At 53.2% G+C, this 20,668-nt stretch overlaps 2 protein-coding genes across 2 annotated transcripts in view; one reads left to right on the top strand and one right to left on the bottom strand.

The window, feature by feature from the left end:
* Positions 1-1,168: 1,168 nt before the first annotated feature.
* Positions 1,169-16,369, bottom strand: RIBC2 (RIB43A domain with coiled-coils 2). Its single transcript, XM_025456572.3, has 7 exons — positions 16,065-16,369; positions 14,733-14,814; positions 12,586-12,930; positions 8,445-8,563; positions 6,681-6,908; positions 2,622-2,788; positions 1,169-1,345 (listed from the first exon to the last, which is right to left on the bottom strand). Exons 1-7 carry the CDS (start codon positions 16,176-16,178, stop codon positions 1,267-1,269), a joined length of 1,134 nt encoding a protein of 377 aa, XP_025312357.1. The 5' UTR covers positions 16,179-16,369; the 3' UTR covers positions 1,169-1,266.
* Positions 16,370-16,471: 102 nt separating this feature from the next.
* Positions 16,472-20,668, top strand: part of SMC1B (structural maintenance of chromosomes 1B) — a 71,015-nt gene continuing 66,818 nt past the window's right edge. Inside the window, exon 1 of the mRNA XM_035696015.2 lies at positions 16,472-16,627. Within this exon, the coding sequence (XP_035551908.1) occupies positions 16,519-16,627 (109 nt within the window). The 5' untranslated portion in view covers positions 16,472-16,518. The remainder of the gene's footprint in view (positions 16,628-20,668) is intronic.

Raw genomic sequence — 20,668 nt, forward strand, 5'->3', positions numbered from 1 at the left:
TTGGAGCCTAAGCAGAATGAGAGTCGCCTTTAGACCAAGAGGGGGATGAGCCAACCAGCTTATGTTGGCATACCTAGCTCTCTCTCAGCTAATTGGTAAAGGGCCACCAAGAGCTGCTATATGTCACTGGTTCTGTGCACATGGCCCCCCAAGAAACCTACATGGAGAAGGAAGAGTCAACTGGGTAAGATGCACTCATCCTGGGCCTGGGAGCTAGAGACCCCATTCCTGCCAGACACAGTACTCCTGCCCAGTATAAAGTGCCTCCTTCCACCTCCCCTCTGGCAAATTCCAAGTCCACTCTTCAAGTCTGCTGGAGGTCCCCCAACAACTCTTCTTCTACTCTTTACACCATTCTGGAATCACTGCCCGGTCACATGGTTGGCCAGCTCAGTTTCCCAGCCCCCTGTGTCGCGGGATGTGGTTACGTGACCCATCTCTGGCCAACAGGATGTGAACGGAGGTGAAACGTACACTTTCTATGGCTCGTCCTGGAGAGTAAGGAGCATGCCATGGTCCCCTTTGCCCCCCTTTCCCCTCCTCCCTGCTGGCCTAGTGACATGGTGGTGGCACCTGGAAGCAGCATCCCTGGACCACAAGATGGGAGATGCCAGAGCAGGGAGGGAGCAGCACTTGGCTTGGTCTTCTGAGAGCAAGAGGGAAGTGGCTTTGCTGAGGCCACACTTGCTTTGGGTCTCTGTCACTGGAGCCAGGAGAGTGAGGCGTGCGTTTGAGAGCTGGACTCCCTGGGCTTAACCCCAGGCCCATCACTGCCATCAGCATGACCGTGGGCGAGTCACTTAACATCCCTAAATCTCAGGCTCCTCTCCCGGAGCACGTGAGTAATAACGATACCCACCACCGGCTGCCGTGAGGGTGAAATTGTTCTAAACGCCTTGCACATAGTGAGCACCCGTGTTAGCTTTGACAGCAGCTGGAACTAGGGTCTCAGTGAGATGCGGGCCCCCTCAAATGCCCCTCTCTGGGATGGTCCTTTGCAGGGTCACATCTGCTCCATCCCTGTGGCCACAGCACCCACAGCTGCTCCGGGAACATTCTCTGAGCGGAGCTGCACAGAAACTAACGCTCCTTGCACACATACAAGCATGGGGTTCCGTACCTGTTGACCCAAGGGAGAAAAGCAAGAGGGTTTCTCTGAAACAAGGAATGTATTTCTCTCTCTCTTTTTTTTAATAAATGAGACTCTTCACGGCCATTGCATTTTATGCATAAACAATTCAGAAGAGAAGGACGCTGTCTCTTTCATTACCGACTTCTTGTATTAAATTGCGTGAAATAGTCTTCAGTGGGTTCATTTGTACAGATTTCCTCCATATGTTTTTTCCTGAAAATAAAACGAGGGGAAAAAATCCGCAAATACCTTGTTTCCTAAATATCCTACCTTTTTTTGTTTTGTTTTGTTTTAAGATTGTATTTATTATTTGATAGGGAGACAGAGCACGAGCAGGGGAGAAGGACAGAGAGAGAGGGAGAAGCAGACTCCTTGCTGAGCAGGACGCCTGTAAGAGCGCTCCATTCCGGGACCTTGAGATCATGACCTGAGCCGCAGGCAAACACTTAACCCACTGAGCCACCCAAGTGCCTCCTAAATATCCTACTTTTTGTTTTTATTTTACTTTTTAAAAAGATTTTATTTATTCACGAGAGACACAGAGAGAGAGGCAGAGAGACAGGTAGAGGGAGAAGCAGGCTCCCTGTGGGGAGCCCGATGTGGGACTCGATCCCAGGACTCCAGGATGACACCCGGACCCGAAGGCAAATGCTCCACCACTGAGACACCCGGGTGCCCCAATATCCTCCCACTTAAAAAAAAAAATATATATATATATGTATATATGTATACATATATACATACATGAGTATGGCTGTAAAGACATTTGTTCATCCCATCTGACTCCCCTCAGGTCATCTCTACTGCTCCTTTGGGGCCCCCAACAGAAGGGACCCAGTAACGGTGGACCCACTGGCAAACATACGGGTGGTTCTCTGCCAAGTTCAAGCACAGAGCTCGACGAACGGATTAATGAGTAATGTTTTTTAACGAACAAGTTCACATACGGCTCTGCATTTGACATTTTCTGTAGCTGGAACTCTGAACTACTCTTGGGGTCCGACCATGACAGAGAGACTCCAGCTTGCCCCTGGCAGCCCAGGAGGCCCCTCCCTGCACCAGGCAGCTGGCACCATCCTCCCACTCCCCCAGGCCCACCCAGGGGCCTCCCCGGGGGCTCCCAGTGCCCTGTGTACTCCATCACCAGCACCCAAGTCTGAGCTGCTGGGGTGGGAGGAGGGTGCTAGTGCCTGCATGAGCACCTCCCAGGGAGCTGGTTTCCAACCACTTAACCCCTGGCCTGTGGCTCTCAGGCCTCTCCCCTTCCTGTTTGAATCCTATAGCAGGAGGCTGTGCTGGGCCCAAGCTGTTGCTGCTGGGGGGCCTCCAAGGGGAGCCACAACTCAGGTCTGGAGCCTCAGGGTGGGCCTGCACAGCCTGCCTCGACCCTCCCCACCACTCAGTCAGATCTCCATTCAGACAACCCCCCATCCCACCTGCTCCCCCGACCCGGCCACCCCTCCCCATGGCCCTTGGCCCAGGCCCTCACTGCAAACGCTGCTCCTTGGCCAGGCTGAGGTTGTTGCAGTCCAGGGCCCTGCGCAGGTCACGCTGCTGGCGCCGCTGCTGCCGCTCCAGGAGGAGGGCGGCTCGAGCCATCTGCACCCGCCGGCGGTCCCAGTCCATATCTCGCTGCCGCTCTTCTTCTTGAAGCCTCTGGAGGGAGGACAGGTGACTCGCCACCCCCCGTCCCCAGACCCGGAAGAGAGCCTGCGACCATCCAGGAGAATCGGCCTCTTATTTTACAGCTGGGGAAACTAAGGCTCAGAGTGGGGGGAGGGGGTGCAGGCAGGTGAGCATCATCATGCAGGAAATCAGCAGAGACCGCCCCTGCCTGCCACCAGTCCAGGTGGCCCAGGGGCTTCCCATGCTTGTAGGGGCCAGCCGGCCCTCTGAGGTGTGCAGGGACAGCAGCTGCCAGCCCAGGGCTCCGTAGGAAGGCCTCCCACCCAGGATGCTGCCGGCGGGCCATGCTGCCGAACACTGGGATCACCTGGTCGCTTCTAGAAGGCACGGAAGTGGCACCCCCACCTGACAATGGACTCATGAGCTTGGGGGGAATTTCTGCATCTCAGCTCATTCCTCATCACCTTCCAGATCCCTCTATAAAAACCACCGAGCCTTAGAAGAGGAAACTGGAGTAAGGCAGAGGGAAGGGGTCACTCTCCCAAATGTGAGTAGTTTTATCAGCCATCCTGCCTATGGATCACTGCTTCTACAGGAAAAGGAAGCAAAAGTGGGTGCTGCCGGGTCTGAAGACAAGCACACCTCCTTCCCTTCCACGGGCTTCCACCCACCAGATGAGCAGGGCTTGAGTGTCCAGTGGCCCCGTAGACCTAGGGCCGCCAGCCACCATGTGCAGACAGGCAGAGGCCCTGGCCCCCTTCCCAGGGACGGAGACGAGGCTGGCACCTGGTCTTGCCACCTACTGGGCCAGTCATTTTGCCTGTCCAAACCTCAGTTTCCTTACCTGTAAAATGAGGCTGCTCACAGCCGCCCCCAGTCATGACACGAGATGCTTCAGTCAAGAATACAGCATGGGGGGGGGGCGCGGGGCATGCTTGCCCTGGACTCAGAGACGGATGGCCTAACTAGTCTGCATGACCTCAGCTCTCCAAACCATCTACACAGGTGAGAAAGGTGGCAAGAGGGACAGGCACCAGGGAGCACTCAAGGGTGCGGGGAGGGGGAGTATTTGCGAATGGTGAGACCTAATGTAGGTGTTTTTTCCCTTTGTGTTTTTCTGTCTTGATTTTCTGCAAGGATCGAAAATCAGATAAAAATGCCACTTTGGGGACAAATGGTTGACCTTCCTTGCCAGACATTTGGGCTGACTTGCAGGAGAGAAGGGCAAAGCAGGGCCCTGCAAGGGTGACCAACATTCCCTGCATCTGAAACCTACCTCAGGGCTCTTCTTGGGCTGCTCCCCCACCTTACTCCCTGGCGGCTCCCCCATCCTGGCTCCCAGGCCCCCCCGCTGCCTCTCACCCAGGTGCCATCTTCCCTCCTGTACAGGTGACCCTCTGGGCCTGGAGCAGAGCGGGCAGGGGAGCCGTCCCATCCGCTCCTCACTTCCTGAGCTAGGCTGCTGCCCCTCGCCCTGGACTTGCCAGCCTGGAAGCTCACACTGACCACAGCACCTGCCATCGAACCCCAGGTTCTCCTCTGCTGACCCTGGGGCGGTGCCCCCCATCCCATAGGCCTGAGAACTTTCCTTTCCCTGGCTTGTCAGTGATTCCCCTTCCTCTCCAAGGACCTAGGGCCAACCTGTCAGCTGTCACCCCCTGGGCACAGCCTACTGGTGACCCTCGAACTCCAATGGGCATTGAACCCCCAGGGAGCTTTCCCAGCCACAGGCTATGGGCCCTACTTTAGGGTTTCTGATTCAGGGGGCCTGGGGTAGAGCCTGAGAATCTGCATGTCTCCCAAGTTCCAAGGCAATGCCAATGTTGCTGGTCCAGAGACCCCACTTTGAGAACTCCTGCCCCCACTTTGTCACTACCAAGAAGGCCAGGCTCCCTGGTATCACCTTCAAGTGCCCCAACCCCTACCACCTTTCTGATCTGCCTCTTCCACTGGGTCCCCACGCAGGGCCCTCCCATCCACTGACCACACACTTTCCACTCTCCTGGTGCTCCTGCGTCTTCGTCCACCCCCCACCCCCGCCCCAGTTCAGCCCAGTATCCTTGGCTGTCACCTGGCCCAGCAGACACCCTCAGCACCCTTGAAACTCTCACTTGGACAGACTTGCCAGGGGCCCAGGGGCCCCTCACAGCTGAGGGTCGCCGGGACAGCCCCTGACAGTGCTCACTAGGGAGACTTCAAGGTCGTGCCCTTCCATCTCTAGGGCCCTCCACCCCTGGCTCTGCCCGGCCATCCTGCCCTCTTCCCCAGGCCATCCCGTTCCAGCTGTCCGAAGTGACCATCAGCACCTGGTTCTCTGTCCTCAAATCCCTAACCGGATCCCCACCCTCAGCTGCTATCTTCCTACTTCCCCAGGAAAGTGGGTCTCCGGAAGAGAAGCCCCGCAGGCTGCTCCCACGGCCAAGGACAGTCAGCCTGACTCCCACCCACCCCAAGCCTCACTAATGCCCCGGTGCCTCATGCTCCTGCCAACCAGGACACAGCTCCAGCAAGTCCTCACTGGCATCAGTTTCCCCGTCTCTGCTGTCATCCTCATGGAATGACAAGTATGCTGTTATTTCTACAGTCAGAGAAACCAAACGACTTGACTCCAGGTCCCCAGCAGCTACCACCCCGTTTCCCTGCACCCTTTACAGCAAAACCTAGATAGTGTTACCTGCCTGCCTGTGACCCCTCTGTCGCCTCCACCCCTCCTCCAAGGATGCTCCAGGTTGAGTCCCCAGGACCGCCACCTGGACCCAGCATTCAGGCAGCAGCAGAGCAGCAGGGTCTGACCCGGGGGCTCCCTGGCTGGGCCCCTCCTCCCTTACTGGTTGCCCTTTCGCTCTTCACAAACCATGGCAGGGGTGGGGGCTGTCCCAGGACTCAGTCCTTGGATCCCTTTGCTAGTCCATCTTGACTTGCTCCCTGCATGACCTCAGCCAGTTTCACTGCTTTAAACACTGCCTGCGTGGTCATGTCCCTGTGCCTGTGTCTCCCGTCTACACTTTGTTCTGAACTCCAGCTGCTGGCTCTACTTGGAGGTTGTGGCAGAAAATATTACATCCCTCCCAGTAGCCATTTTTCTTTTTTCCTTAATGAAACAATTGCCAACACCTTACTACCCCTGGAATAAACCCTGCATTTCCCAATCTTTACAGTTTGGGGCAACTCTGTGACTGAATGTTCTCTAACGGAATTTAAGTGGAAGTGTCCTGTGAAACTTCTGAGAAGTGTCCTTGGAGTGTCCTTCCTCATTCCTTCTTCCTGCTAGATGAAATATGCATGTGAGGGCTGGAGCTCAAGCAGCCGTCTTGCACTAGATGGTGGGAGCCAGTTACCAAGGATGTTCAGGTACAAAATCCTAACAGACATAGATGCCTAATGGACATTGCATTACACATACCATATCCAAAGTTGCACTTGTGACTTCCACTCCACCTACCAACCTGCGCTTTCCATTATCTTCCTATCTCAGTAAATGCCAACTTCATCCTTCTCAATGCTCAGGCCACAAGGCCTGGAGTAATCCTTAACTCCTCTGGGTCTCATATGCCACACCCAACCCTTCAGCCTGCCTGAATCCCATTCACCCTGCCTGGTGGTCCTTCCCCAGGTATCTGCATGGCTCGTTCCCTCCTCCTCTTCAGGTCTTTGAAACCATGTCACTTCCCAGTCCCCTGGTGACTCCCCTCAAACCCTGTACCCTCCCTTCCCCTGGCCCGGCCTTACTTCTACCCAAGCACTGTCACACATGTGTGGGATCATTTGGCTTTTATCCCCCAGCCCCACCCAGAACATAAATTCCTTGAGGGCTTCTTCTAGGGACAAGGGCAGCGCAGCTATAACTAGATGCTGGAGGAAGACAGCAGGTGGCACAGGGCTACGTCTGGGGGCTCTGTGAGGGGGGATGAGGGGCAAGTACCAGCTTCTCCTGGATTTGCTGCTTCTGAACCAGGCGGATCTGCTCCAGTTGCTCCTGGGTCATGCCCTTCCAGCGGTCTGGCACCACACGGTGGGGCCCAAAGGAGCTGGCTGCCTGCTGTGGGTTCTCCGAGAGCAGGTCCCCGTGCAGCAGGTTGGAGATCTCAGCCACGTTGTCTTCTTGTTCCTGTTTTTTCTCTTGAATTTTCCTTTCCAGTGATTCGGTGGCCTGTACAGGGGGAGACATTAAGGAAGATGCCCCGAGTGACCCCATGGAGATCGAGGCAAAGATGGGCAAATCTCACTGGGGGCCCTTGAAGGAGGAGTTTGCTAAAGTGCACCTGGGACAGGTAGGAGGGAGCAGTAGACTCATCAGACATGGATGTGCGGAGGCCCTTGGATCCTGGCTGCCTGGATGACAACAGGCACATGGGCTGGGCCGAGGGACTCCCTACCTGTTGCTTGTGTGTGTAAGAGCTGCAGCTGTTTGCACTGGTTTGCCAAAGCAGGGAGCTGTCTCCCCGGGTTAGGATGCCATCTCCCCCTGGCGTGGCTTCCCTCACCTCAGGGCAGGGCTCCAGGTCCCTCCTGGTGGCCCTGGTCACCCTTGGACGGCTGCAGGCCCAGAGTGCACCCAACAGAGTGATTGACAACAGTGGTGACTTCTTTCTTTTCTTTTCTTTTTTTTTTAAGATTTATTTATTTATTTGAGAGAGAGGGAGGCAGAGGGAGAGAGATAATCTCAAATGGACTCGCCACCTGCCCTGAGCATAAAGCCTGATGTGAGGTTTGATCCCAGGACCCTGACATCATGACCTGAGCCGAAATCGAGAGTCTGACGCTCAACTGGCTGAACCCCCAGGTGCCCCAACGGTGGGGACTGAGATTTGGGAGGTGTTTCCCACCCACCCCAGCATGCATTAGCTCACTCTGACTGGCACAGGTGAGTGTCCTCATTATCCCCACTCTACAGGTGACAGAACTGAGGCATGTGGCTGGCTTTCCCAAGGAGGCAGACAAGGAAGGGCCTGGTCTTGTCCCTGCGGAGGTGGGCTCCAGGGCCTGCCACCGACCCTGACTCCACGACACACGTCTAACAAAAAGAGCAGCCCCCCCCACCCCCCGCCTCGAGGGAGACTCTCCTGTGTGCGTCTCCTTGCCGAACTGGACTGACCTGCTGGGAATTTGTCCTTGAGGACAGCTGTCTAGACTTTTGTCTAATTAACAAAAGGGATGGAAAACAGGGAATGGCCAGGCGAGGAGGAGTCTGGGAGGAGTTCCTACAGAGTTTAGAGGGTGTGTCAGGAGCCACCAGGAGTCTGCTCTAATCATCCCCATAGTAATTGCTCCCATTAATGAGCCCCTGTGGACCTGTTCTTGGTAAGGACCAGCGCTCTGAGAGGTGACAGAGAGGAAGGGAAACCGAGACAAGGTGTCAGAGCAGTGCTGGGTGGCATCCTTTTAGGTAGATGTCATGGTCCTCAGTATTTGAGAAGAGCCTGGGGTTTAGAGGGTCTATTGAGACCCTCACCCCCACCAAGGCTCGCATGACTAGTTTTGTTGAATTCACGCCCTGATTCAGAGCTCCAGAGCAGGGACTGGGTGTCATTCATCCCTGTACCCAGGCAGCCCTGGCAGGGCTCTGTGCAGGTGTGGCGTGAGCAGGTGAGGGGCTGAGTGTGGGCAGGGGAGGCTGGGGTGCCCGGGGGAGCAGCCATGGCTGTAGCCATGGGTGTGTCCTCCCCCCATAGAGCCTGGGACGCACCTGGCTCTTGTTGAATTCTTTCACAGCTACACAAACCGCCTTTCTGGTGGCGCTCTCCAGATTCTGTAGATGCTTGGCTGTTTCATCAAACTGCAGCCTTGTCTTCAAGTACAGGTCCTCTGAAAAGGAAGCAAAATGCAGTCAAATCTTGCAGGCTCCCCACTCCAGCTCCTTCCCAGGGGAGCAGAACACCCTGTGGCATGTCCATTCATACAGACAAAACCTGCAGGCCCTACCCCAGCTCCTTCCCAGGCATGCAGAGCACCTCTTCTTATCCTGCCCTCTTCCACAGAGCAGGGCTGCTCATGGCTGCGGGGACACTCAGTGAGGGGATTCAGGTAAAGCTCTGGGGTGTAGGCACCGGCTGTTAGCTCCACTACCTGGGGATCGGTGATGTGGGCTGTGGTCCTGGGCTGGGGCGCTGGCGGTGGAGGGGCTCTGAGCAATCATCCTCACAATGGGCAAGGGAGCTCTGCAAGGGGGACCAGAGGGGGCTCCCTAGAGGACGGGTGTCAGAGTTGGGGGAGATATTCGTGCAGTCACAGTAGGACTTTGGAGGAGGAGCATCCAAACAGCAAAAGCTAAAGATTTAGCGTCAGACAAGAGCAGACCCCTGTCCCCACCCAGACATTTTCTTTTTTCTTTTTTTTTTTTTTTATTTATGATAGTCACACACACACAGAGAGAGAGAGGCAGAGACACAGGCAGAGGAAGAAGCAGGCTCCATGGGAGCCCAAAGTGGGACTCGATCCCGGGTCCCTAGGATCACAACCTGGGCCAAAGGTGGCGCTAAACCGCTGAGCCACCCGGGCTGCCCTACCCGACCTCTCTGAGCCTACAGCCCTCTTTTGGGAGACAGGACAGCTCCTACGTCACAGGGTTATTACACTTTTTTTTAAAGTCACCAATCACAAGGTTCTCCTTATGGTCTTATGCCCCGTGATGTCCTTGTTATCTCCAAACACAAGGATCAAGGGGTGAGTTCATGGCCTTTGCTGCTTTCAGCTCCATCTCCCCCAACTCCTATGTTTATACCTTCCAGGTGACACAGTGCCACAAGGAGAACCACACGGACTGCGCCCTTTGTGGGCACGGTGTGTGCAGCGGTGGCGAAGACATCACGGCTTTTCCTGCCTTCATGGAACTTACTGTCCGGAGATGAGCAACATTATAAACAAGCAAAACCCGAAATACATCTATGAATGCATGTGGAGATAGTGCTCAAGAGGGGAAGGGTCCCAGGGGAGGAAGTGCTGGGAGTACCCACCTCCAGTGGAGGTGGGTGGGGGAGTCAGATGCTTCTCCAGGAGGAAGTGACCTTGAAGCTGAGGCAGGACAAGAAGTTGGGTGGGGAACAGGTGCAAAGGCTCTGATGGGATCTGCCAGGATCCAGAAGTGAAAGGAAGCCAACTAGCTGGAAGGTAGTGAGTGAGTGGGGTAGGGGGCAGAGCTGGCCCGGGGTGGGGGGCTGCTGAGCAGCGGCCCAGCACGCAGGGCCCCACAGGCTACAGAGGATTTTGCACTTAATTCCATATAGAATGGGAAGCCACTGGAGGGTTTTAAGCTGGGATGGGGTGAGGGTGACATTGTCCAACTTGATGTTGATTAAAAAGTAGCATTCTGGAAGCGCCTGGGTGGCTCAGTGGCTGAGCATCTGCCTTCGGCTCAGTCATGATCCTGGGGTCATGGGATTGAGTCCCACATCGGGCTCCCCGCAGGGAGCCTACTTCTCCCTCTGCCTGTGTCTCTGCTTCTCTCTCTGTGTCTTTCATGAATAAATAAAATCTTAAAAAAAAAAAAAGTACTCTGACTGCTATGTTGGGAATAGAGTGGAGAGGACAAGAAAGAAAATGAAGGACAATGAGAAAGCCCTTGGCGTGGTCCCTCAGGTGGCTTGGATCACCGTGGTGATGGCAGGGATGGCAGAAATGGGCAATTCAAAATATACACAGGAGGTGGAAGGACAGGGGTTGAAGATGGCCTGGAGACAAGGGTGGCTCAAGGAGGACTCCTGGGTCTGTGGCCTGACAAGGGATGGAGGCGTCATTGACTGAGGGGAGAAGGGTGGAGGGAGGAGCAGAGCTGGAGAGAAATTCAGGGTTACTTTCTAGAATGTTCTGAGGTGCCTGGGGAGATGTCCAGGGGGCGGTTCAAGGACCAAGTTCAAGGCTGAGACAAAGGCTCTCATCCAGAGATGGAAATGTGAAGCCCCTGGGAAGTGGGTGCAATGTTTTTAAAGGCCTATGAATTCATTCTTCAATAGCTACCTATGTGCCAAGAACTAAAGATAGAGCAGTGAATAAAACAGACAAATCGGGATCCCTGGGTGGCGCAGCGGTTTGGCGCCTGCCTTTGGCCCAGGGCGCGATCCTGGAGACCCAGGATCGAATCCCACATCAGGCTCCCGGTGCATGGAGCCTGCTTCTCCCTCTGCCTGTGTCTCTGCCTCTCTCTCTCTCTCTCTGTGACTATCATAAATAAATAAAAATTAAAAAAATAAAAAAAAAAAAACAGACAAATCTCCTGCCTTCACTGAGCTTTTTATAGGATATTGGGGACAGGAATGACAAATACATGATCGTATAGTATGTCAGTGATCACTGCTATGGAGACGTGGATAAGAGAGTGTGGGGATGTGGGAGGGTACAGGGGTGCAATTTAAAAGAGTGGTCAGGAGAGACCTCTCTGATAAGATGACATTTCAGCAAAGGCCTGAAGAAGGATCAGGGGCAGGCTTTGCCAATGTAGAGGGAAATGTTTTCAGGCAGAGGAAACAATAGGTGCAAAGGCCTTGAGGCAGAAGTGAGCTGGACACTCTTAACGTTCTGAGGAAGCCAGGGTGGCAAGGGTGGAATGAATGAAAGGAAATGTGGTAGGAGATCAGTGCAGGCTGTGAAAACCTTATGGGTCCTAAAAATGAATCTGGCTTTTATTCTGAGTGAAAAGAGAAGCTATTGGAAGATTTTAAGCAAAAGACCTAGTTTCATTTTTAGCAGGATCATCCTGGTCGCTGGGTCAAGAGGAGATTTCAGAGGGGCAAGGCCTGAAGCAGGGAGACCCCTTAGAGGCTGTTGCAATAATCCCACTGAGATGTGCTGATAGTTTATTTCAGAACGGTTGCGGTGGGTGTGGAGGGAGGTAGTTGCAATTCGAGATGATTTGCTGCTGGGCCAGATGTGGCATTTGAGAGAAAGGAAGGAATCAAGATGCCTTGGGGTTGGGACTTGCACAACTAGAACAGTGGAGTTCCTATTGACAGAGGTGGAAGGTCAGCTTTGGGGGAAGGTCAGTCAGTGTGTCTGGTATTGACTTTGATACGTTTATTAGACATCCAAGAGCACAGAGATGTCCGGAGGTGACTGGATGGATGAGTCCGGATTCAGGGAATGGTCCAGGCTGGAGATGTAAATCTGGGGAAGGATGGTCTGTGGGTGGTATTTAAATCCATAAGACTAGCTGAGATCGCCAAGGGAATGAGTGTAGTTGAGAGAGGAGAGGGGCAGAGGGCCCTGGTCAGCAACCACATCTAGAGGTTTGGCAAGTGAGGAGAAACCAGGAAATGGCCTGGGGAGGAGCACTGGGATGACGATGCATCCGGGAAACCAGTCGGGGGAAGTAGTCCCAGGAAGAGGAGGAGGTGATCCACGATGGCACAGGCTGAAGGAGAGGCCTGAAAATGGAGCTTGGTTGGGGCAGCATGGAGGTCCTGGTGACGGTGGCCAGGCAGGTTCAGGGCAGGGTGAGGGCAGATGTCCGGTGGGGGTGGGCTCAGAAGCGACAGGAGATAGCCATCTGGGGAGACCTCACCCCCAGAGAGCAGAGTGAGAAGAGAAGAGGGGAGGGGAGGCTGGGAGGAGGGTGGTGAGCTGCCTCTGAGGGGGCCAGCTGAATCCTGGGCACCGAGCACAAGCTCAGAGCAGGGTTCCTGGGTGACTGCTATGTGGCTGAAGACATTTATACCCTGGGATGCAGACCCCTGTTCCTCATGGCCAACGCAGCACATCTATAGGACTTAAAAGACAAAATGAAAAAAAAAAAAAGAAAAAAAAAAAAAAAAGACAAAATGAAGCTGGGGAGAAGACCAGGGGGCCAATTTGCCGAGCAAAGTATTGGGACCAATTCCTCCTCCTTGCTTCATTACCTGCACATCTCTGGTGGGCACGGGCATCCTCCCATTCCCTTTGCTGTTGCAAGGACCACTCTCGGTTTTGTTCCTCCTGGAATTTCTTCCTCTCCCGGAAATTTAAATCCTCTCCCATGAATTTCTGCATTCCCGATATGGTATTCCGAATATCATTATCTGACTGTCTCGCTGGAAGATCTTTCTTAAGGGCTAGGGGGTCAGATAGGTCAAATTCACGGCGCGTTTCTGGCCTCTGGAAGCTCTGCTGGAAGTCATTGATGGCTTTACAGAGGCTTCTCTTATCTCTCCTTTCCCGGCCTTCCAATATGCATGTGATTTTGTCATTATGCCTCATTTCAGCGGCTAGAAGAAATATAGCATACCCGTAAGATTAGGTTCAGAGAAAAAATAAATGTGAATCCACTTTAAAAAATAATTTTTGGTGATTCTAAAAGTCACATAAGCCTCTATAGAGGTAACACAATCATCAAAGAATTAGTATTCTGAATATATAAAGAGTACCTACAAATCGGTGTTAAGAACCAAACAGGGGAGCTTGGGAGCTGGGGCTGATCTCAGGAGCCTGAGATCTTGACCTGAGCCAAAATCAAGAGTCAGTCGCTTAACAACTGAGCCACCCAGGCACCCCATCACTGATTAATTTTAAAAATATGTTGAATAATAGGAATCCCTGGGTGGCTCAGTGGTTTAGCGCCTGCCTTTGGCCCAGGGCATGATCCTGGAGTCCCAGACGGAGTCCCACTTCGGGCTCCCTGCATGGAGCCTGCTTCTCCCTCTGCCTGTGTCTTTGCCTTTCTCTCTCTCTCTCTGTCTTCTATGAATGAATAAATAAATTTAAAAAATGTTGAATAAAAAAAGTTGCAAAAAGATTCATTCAATATATTTACGTAAAATTTAGGTGAAGTTTTAAAATACACACACAAAATTTTATATCATCATGAATATATACATAAACTGTATATTATAAGAAACACGTATGGAAATGATACACCTGTCAAGGAGGAAGAGGAAAGATGAGGTGGGCGAGAGCTCTATCTATAGCTATATATATGCACATATACATATGTAGTGCTTATCTATATTTATGTATGCATATAAAGCATGTATATGTTTTTATATATACATTATAGCATTTATATATCTATAGCTATAGATATACATACATATATAGCATTTAATTCTCAAAAAGAATACTTAAAATAAGATCTCTAAAGCCAATTTCGCAAAATATTAACATCTAATCTGCAAGTAGTTATGTATGTGCCTGTCATATTGTTCTTGTCAGTTTGAATTATTTTTAAATTAACATAAAAAAGCTGAACTATTCAGAAACTAGAGAAGAAAATAAAAGTTCACTTGTATTCTATCATTTCAACATCACCACTGCTTACATTTTGATAGATTTTCTGTCTGTCTTTTTCTAAGCTTATTTTTTAAAGTATATTTTAACATTTAGGGGCGCCTGGGTGACTCAGTGGTTGAGTGTCTGCCTCTTAATTTCAGCTCCGGTCATTATCTCTGGGTCATGAGATCAAGCCCCCAGTAGGGCTCCATACTGGGTGCAGAGTTGGATTGAGAGTTCCCCCTTCTGCTCCTCCCCCCACACTCACTCTTGCTCTCTCCTCCTCTCTCTCAAATGAATAAATCTTTTTTAAAAATATCCTTATGGTACTTAAAAAAAATAAGCTAGACTTGTTGTACCTGCTGTGGGAAAGTGAATTCTATTTGAGATTTTTATCTCAGAGCTACCACACTACCATATCTAGCTCTGAATCCACGCAGGAGTGTGAGCTGAGAGTGTGCACATGTCATCTAGTGCAAGCAGCTGTCCCCAGGAGAAGGTCTGGAACCTTGGGGCACAGAATGATGTGTGTGTAGGGTTTCTCATAATCAGTTTTTAAAGAAAACTGATGCAAATGTACATTTACCCTTAAAATATATTTCCTGCCACCTACATAGAATTCAATAGCTGTCTTCCTTTGAAGAGAGAAAGAATCAGCACGTTAATTGAATAAAATCAACGGTGAAATTTTAAAAGGAGGAGGAGTGTGAAAATGATGAGTTTTACATCTTTGAAGACATGAGAACTGGAGTCTAGAGGTACCCGGCCCTAAACTGCTAGATAGGCTCCAGCAAATTCTCACCAAAAGTTTCATGTCTAGCTTTTTCTGTTGCTTCTTTTATCTTCTGGTCTCGAACCTGAATATCCCAGGCTTCTGTGTCTCCCTGGAAATGGAAAACAAGGGGAGACCAGTTACAGCCAGATAGTTTTAGTCAGTTGATAACAATCCCACTTACCTTTTTAAAAGCCTTGTTCCACTGTTAACTAGTTGTCTTAGGTGCACATCAGGTCTTTTGATACCTGGATGCCTTTGCTTATAGTTGGTTCTTCCTCCTGTCCCCAGAGCTTCCTTCTCCCCTTCTCTTCGTTAATAGGTGTCCTCAGAACAGGCTTAGGCAACACCTCCTCTGGGCAGCCCTCTCTGATTTCCTCCCCCAGACCCAGTATGTTCTTCCCTGCCTCACAGCATTGATTCCACTGCATAGTAATGTGACCGTTTTAATGCCTGCCTCTCTTCTCCTTCCTGGGCCATGAACTCTGCAAGGTCAGGCAGGAATTGCCATGTTCCTCCTTTTGTGCCCCCCCCCAAAAAAACCTGCCACAAAACAAATAAATAGACTGGAAGGAGCCCCTGGCAAGTGTAGAAAATCTGGCTCAGGGAAAGGAGATGTGCTCAGGTCTCCGTTGAGCCAGTGGGTGCAGGCGAGCCCCCTCCCTGCTGCAGGACTCCATTTTCCTGCTGAGCAGGTAAGGGGATGCAGTATCTGGTGTGCCCTGCAGGTGAGAGGGTGCAGTGTCTGGTGTGCCCTGCAGGTGAAGGGGTGCAGTGTCTGGTGTGCCCTGCAGGTGAGGGGGTGCAGTGTCTGGTGTGCCCTGCAGGTGAGGGAGTGCAGTATCTGCTGTGCCCTGCAGGTGAGAGGGTGCAGCGTCTGGTGTGCTGAGGTGAGGGGATGCAGTATCTGGTGTGCCCTGCAGGTCAGAGGGTGCAGTATCTGGTGTGCCCCGCAGGTGAGAGGGTGCAGCGTCTGGTGTGCCCTGCAGGTGAGGGGATGCAGTATCTGGTGTGCCCTGCAGGTGAGAGGGTGCAGTGTCTGGTGTACCCCACAGGTGAGGAGGCGCAGCGTCTGGTGTGCCCTGCAGGTGAAGGGGTGCAGTCTGGTGTGCCCTGCAGGTGAGAGAGTGCAGTATCTGGTGTGCCCTGCAGGTGAAGGGGCTCCCTCCCCCTCTCCCCCCGCCACGAGGTCAGCAGCCCATTCAAGGAACCCGTCTCCCCGGGAGAGCCGTCAGCCTTTGCAGCTGTGCCTGCATCCGCGGTTTCCCCGCCCGCGCGGTTCGCCTCCGCTCCCGCCGCCCGCAGCCCGCCGCCCTCGCCACCCCCCGCCCCGCACATGCCCTCCCTGCCCGCGGGCCTCACCCCCACGATCCGGTTCCTGGCGTTGAAGACCCGTTTCTGCCTGCACAGCTCGTTGTGCCTCCTTTTACCCAGAGCCAAGTCCTGCCCCAGGTCCCTGGGCTGCGCTAGCTCCATGACTGGAATCGCGAAGAAATTCTACGGGTTTTTTAAGGCCTGCGAGGTGCAAAGGGAAAAAGACAACGAAAATAAAAGTAGTTGTAGCCTAGGAGAGGCTGGTTCCGCTGCAACACGCGCCCCCTTCGCGAGCTTTTCAGTTCGGCTCTCCGCCACCTGGCGCAGGGCGCGGGGGCCGGTTTCCTGGGAGACGTAAACAACCTGGTTGCTTAGGAACGGCGCGGCGCCCGCTGGGGGTGGGGATGGCGCGCTCTCTCCTCTCGCGAGACGCCGCGAGGCCCTTCCCGCGCTTTTCCTGCGGGCGTGCGAGGAGGACGCGTGAGGCGCGGAGGGCGCAGCCATGGGCCGCCTGGAGGTGCTGCTTGTGGAGAACTTTAAGTCGTGGCGGGGCCACCAGGTCATCGGCCCCTTCAGGAGGTTCACCTGCATCATCGGCCCCAATGGCTCCGGTAACTGGGACCCTGAAGCCTCTGCCCGCCCCGCTCGTCCAGGCCGCATTTGGCCCAAGGGGACGGAGGGCGGCCTCGGGTGCGGGACTCGGGCGTTGGCCACCCGCGGGCCTCCGCCACCGCGCCGCCCCGGGACCCCGGACCGCGACCGCGACCCCGACCCCGGACCGCGACCCCGACCCCGAGCCCGGACCCCGACCGCGTGCCCCACCCCAGCGCCCGGGCCCGACTCCGGACCCGACCCTCTCCTCAGAACCCGGGACCCTCTCCTCAGGCCCCCGACCCTCTCCTCAGGACCCCGGACCCCGACCCTCTCCTCAGGACCCCGGACCCCGACCCTCTCCTCAGGACCCCGGACCCCGACCCTCTCCTCAGGACCCCGGACCCCGACCCTCTCCTCAGGATTCCAGACCCCGACCCTCTCCTCAGGATCCCAGACCCCGACCCTCTCCTCAGGACCCCGGACCCCGACCCTCTCCTCAGGACCCCGGACCCCGACCCTCTCCTCAGGATTCCAGACCCCGACCCTCTCCTCAGGACCCCGGACCCCGACCCTCTCCTCAGGATCCCGGACCCCGACCCTCTCCTCAGGACCCCGGACCCCGACCCTCTCCTCAGGACCCCGGACCCCGACCCTCTCCTCAGGACCCCGGACCCCGACCCTCTCCTCAGGATCCCGGACCCCGACCCTCTCCTCAGGACCCCGGACCCCGACCCTCTCCTCAGGACCCCGGACCCCGACCCTCTCCTCAGGATCCCGGACCCCGACCCTCTCCTCAGGACCCCGGACCCCGACCCTCTCCTCAGGATCCCGGACCCCGACCCTCTCCTCAGGACCCCGGACCCCGACCCTCTCCTCAGGACCCCGGACCCCGACCGCGTGCCTCACCCCCAGCTCCCGGCCCTCTGCTGTCCAGGACTCAGACCCCAATTCTCTTCTCGGGACCCTGACCCTCCAGGACTTGGACCCCAGACCTGACCCTCATGCTCTGCCCTCACCTCCCATCCTACGCGCCACCTGGACCACCGACCCCAGCCTTCTCCTCAGGACCCCAACCCTGTCCTCAGACCCCCGCCCTCCAGTGCCCAGACCCCAGACCCCAACCCTCTCCTCAGGACCCAGACTCCAACTCTCTCCTCAGGACTCCGGCCCTCCAGTGCTCGGACCCCAAACCCTGACCCCATCCTCTACCGCTGGGACCCCAACCCTCTGCCCCCCACCCCTGGCCCTCTGCAGCCCTTACCCTAGGAACCCGATCCTCACCCTCGACCCTCTAGCACCTGGAGCCCGACTCTCCACTCTCTGCCTCCACTGCCAGGTGCCCATCCTTGTCCTCCACCGCCCGGATCAAGAGCCCGGCCCTCACCCTCAGGCACTGCTGGTCCGGTGTCCTTGCCGCCAGGTGCCCACCCCTGCCCTCTGCCCAGCCCCGAAGCCCCCACCTTTACCATCTGGCCACCTTCACCTGACCCTTCGCCTCCACCATCTGGCCCCTAGCCCTCCAGCACCAGGGCCCAGACCAGACCCTTGCTGTCAGTCCCCAGCCCTCCAGGGACCAGTGCTCCCAGCCTGGTGTCCCCCATGGCCTCTGCAGCTGGGCGGTGACCCCTCTCCTCCACACTCATCCCCAGGCTTGCCCGGGACCCTCCTCTCCTTTGCGCTGACTCCCAGTGCTTTGCAGGTTTCTTCTCCAGCCCTGAGCTCTAGTCACCTTTTGTCCTGAGCACAGTTGACATCATTATACAGCAGGTTCAGGATTCCAGATTCAGTGACATTTCACCACTTGTTTAGCCTGGCTTCTCACACAGCACAAAGTGAAGCACAAGGCAAGTCATAAAAAAAACAAGATAGAGCAGGAGGTAGGAAGTTAACCAACCCATCCTGAAGTCAGTCTGTGGGTGCCAGACAGGGTGAGTGCTGGGCACTTACTGCTTCTTATGTTCAAACAGTGAAGGCTCTCTTGAGATCAGGCTGCAGAGCCTTCCTCCACTGCCTTTTTGAAGTGGTCAGGCCTGGAGGGGCCAATGTCTGAGGAATCTGACACTTGGCTGCAAAAGACCTCTTTTTTTTTTTTTTTTTAAAGACCTCTTTTTAAAGGGATTTAATTAGTCTTGGGCCTTTGCAAACCCCTCTCCTCTGTTTCTTCTGGTCTTCAGTTCTGAGTGTGTCATCAGCTGGGTGCTGGTCCAGGTGACATCTATCTTAGCTGCAGTGCCCTTACCTACTACCTCATTGCTTGACACAGGCCCCTGCTTGACATGAGTGACTGTCTTGCTTGAGATACCTCTCCTCTCCACCCCCTTTTCTCCTCCAAAGATTAAGTTAGAAAGAGTTGAAGGAAATACTTGTTTTTTTTTTTTTTTTTTTTTTTTTAATTTTTATTTACTTATGATAGCCACAGAGAGAGAGAGAGAGGCAGAGACACAGGCAGAGGGAGAAGCAGGCTCCATGCACCGGGAGCCCGACGTGGGATTCGATCCCGGGTCTCCAGGATCGCGCCCTGGGCCAAAGGCAGGCGCCAAACCGCTGCGCCACCCAGGGATCCCCGAAATACTTGGTTTTAAGGAGGCTGAACAACTGTTTGGATTTAAGGAAACTTTTATACGGGAATATTGTAATAAAAACAGTGTTCATGGAGCTTTTACCAAGTTCCTGGCATCCCTGTTCCAATGCTCATAAATGGGTATTATCCCATTTTATGGTTTAGGAAACTGAGGTTCAGAGGGACCAGATGACTCTCCAAGGTTGCCCAGAAAGTGGCAGGACCTGGACTTGAGTTTGGGCCTGGCCAGGCTCCCCACTGCACTGCAGTAAGAATCTGTAGATGTAATAACCCCAGCAGGTGGAAGGCCTAAAACGATAATTTGAGAATTTTCCTGACTTGAGTCTTCCTTTTGGCTCTCTCCGGCCAGATGTCCTTGATTCTGTTATCAAAAAGACATTGAGAAGGTAAGGGTAAGAATACAAGAGTATTTATAATAATCTCCACTCATTTATCAGGTTACTAGGCCCACCATCAGTTGATTTTTACCTTTTAACGTGAAGGGCTAAAGAGTTGCTCAATTATATTTTGTACTTCCAACAGTGTAATACTTTGAATGGGTATTTGGGTAAAATCTTATACTACAAGCAGCCTAAATTACTTGCCCACTGCCAGTCAAGATCCAGATAACATGGTGTTTTGAACCTTTTTAAACTAGTGCCAAACATAAGTTTCAAGATAGTCTTATCTTTTTTTTTTTTTAAAGATTTTATTTATTTATTCATAGACACGGAGAGAGAGAGGCAGAGACACAGGCAGAGGGAGAAGCAGGCTCCATGCAGGGAGCCCGATGTGGGACCCAATCCCAGGTCCCCAGGATCACACCCCAGGCCCCAGGCGGCGCCAAACTGCTGCGCCACCAGGGCTGCCCAGTCTTACCTTCTTAATTCAGCAATACATATTGTGATTAACAACACATCTTGAGGTTATTGTGAAAATACCTTTATAACCTCCTCTTGTCCCTCTTACCCTGAAAGCTCCACTTCCCTCCTGAGAATCACTGGTAACCCAGAGACTGCTTAGAACCATGAAAGCCAGTTGTGGATTATTTCAGCATTACCTTAATATCATCTCTCCACAACAAAAAGTTCTGGTCTACTTATTGCTGAATTTTATATGGGCTATTCACATTCTCCTATATCATAGCCAAAACTCAGTATAATACTAATCCATGACTAATTTAATGGATTATATTCATCTATATTTATTTGAACACTTGTAATAAATCATCTTTCTAAAAATCTTACAGAATTGCTGGCACATTTAAGTAGATTTTATTAGACCAATTGATAATTTTCTGTTATACTTATTTTCTCTTAAACTTCAATTTAGTTAGTTGGTCATATGTTTTGTAATAATTCCCTATTGCTACCACCTGTCTGAATTTGACATGTTCTCATTTCTTTTTAGTAAATCTAATGTTGGGGGGTTTTTTTGTGGGTAAGGGAAAATTTATATATTTAGTCTTAACCTTGATCTTTTCCACTAGCATTTAGCA

This window comes from Canis lupus, chromosome 10, assembly GCF_003254725.2.
Source record: "Canis lupus dingo isolate Sandy chromosome 10, ASM325472v2, whole genome shotgun sequence".
Lineage (NCBI taxonomy): Eukaryota > Metazoa > Chordata > Mammalia > Carnivora > Canidae > Canis > Canis lupus.

Coding starts and splice junctions, on each gene's coding strand:
- RIBC2 (XM_025456572.3), bottom strand. CDS start 16,178: ATGGAGCTAGCGCAGCCCAGGGACCTGGGGCAGGACTTGGCTCTGGGT. Junction 14,815..16,064: donor CCAGGAACCGGATCGTGGGG/GTGAGGCCCGCG, acceptor TTCCATTTCCAG/GGAGACACAGAAGCCTGGGA. Junction 8,564..12,585: donor TGCCCACCAGAGATGTGCAG/GTAATGAAGCAA, acceptor CTTCCTTTTCAG/AGGACCTGTACTTGAAGACA.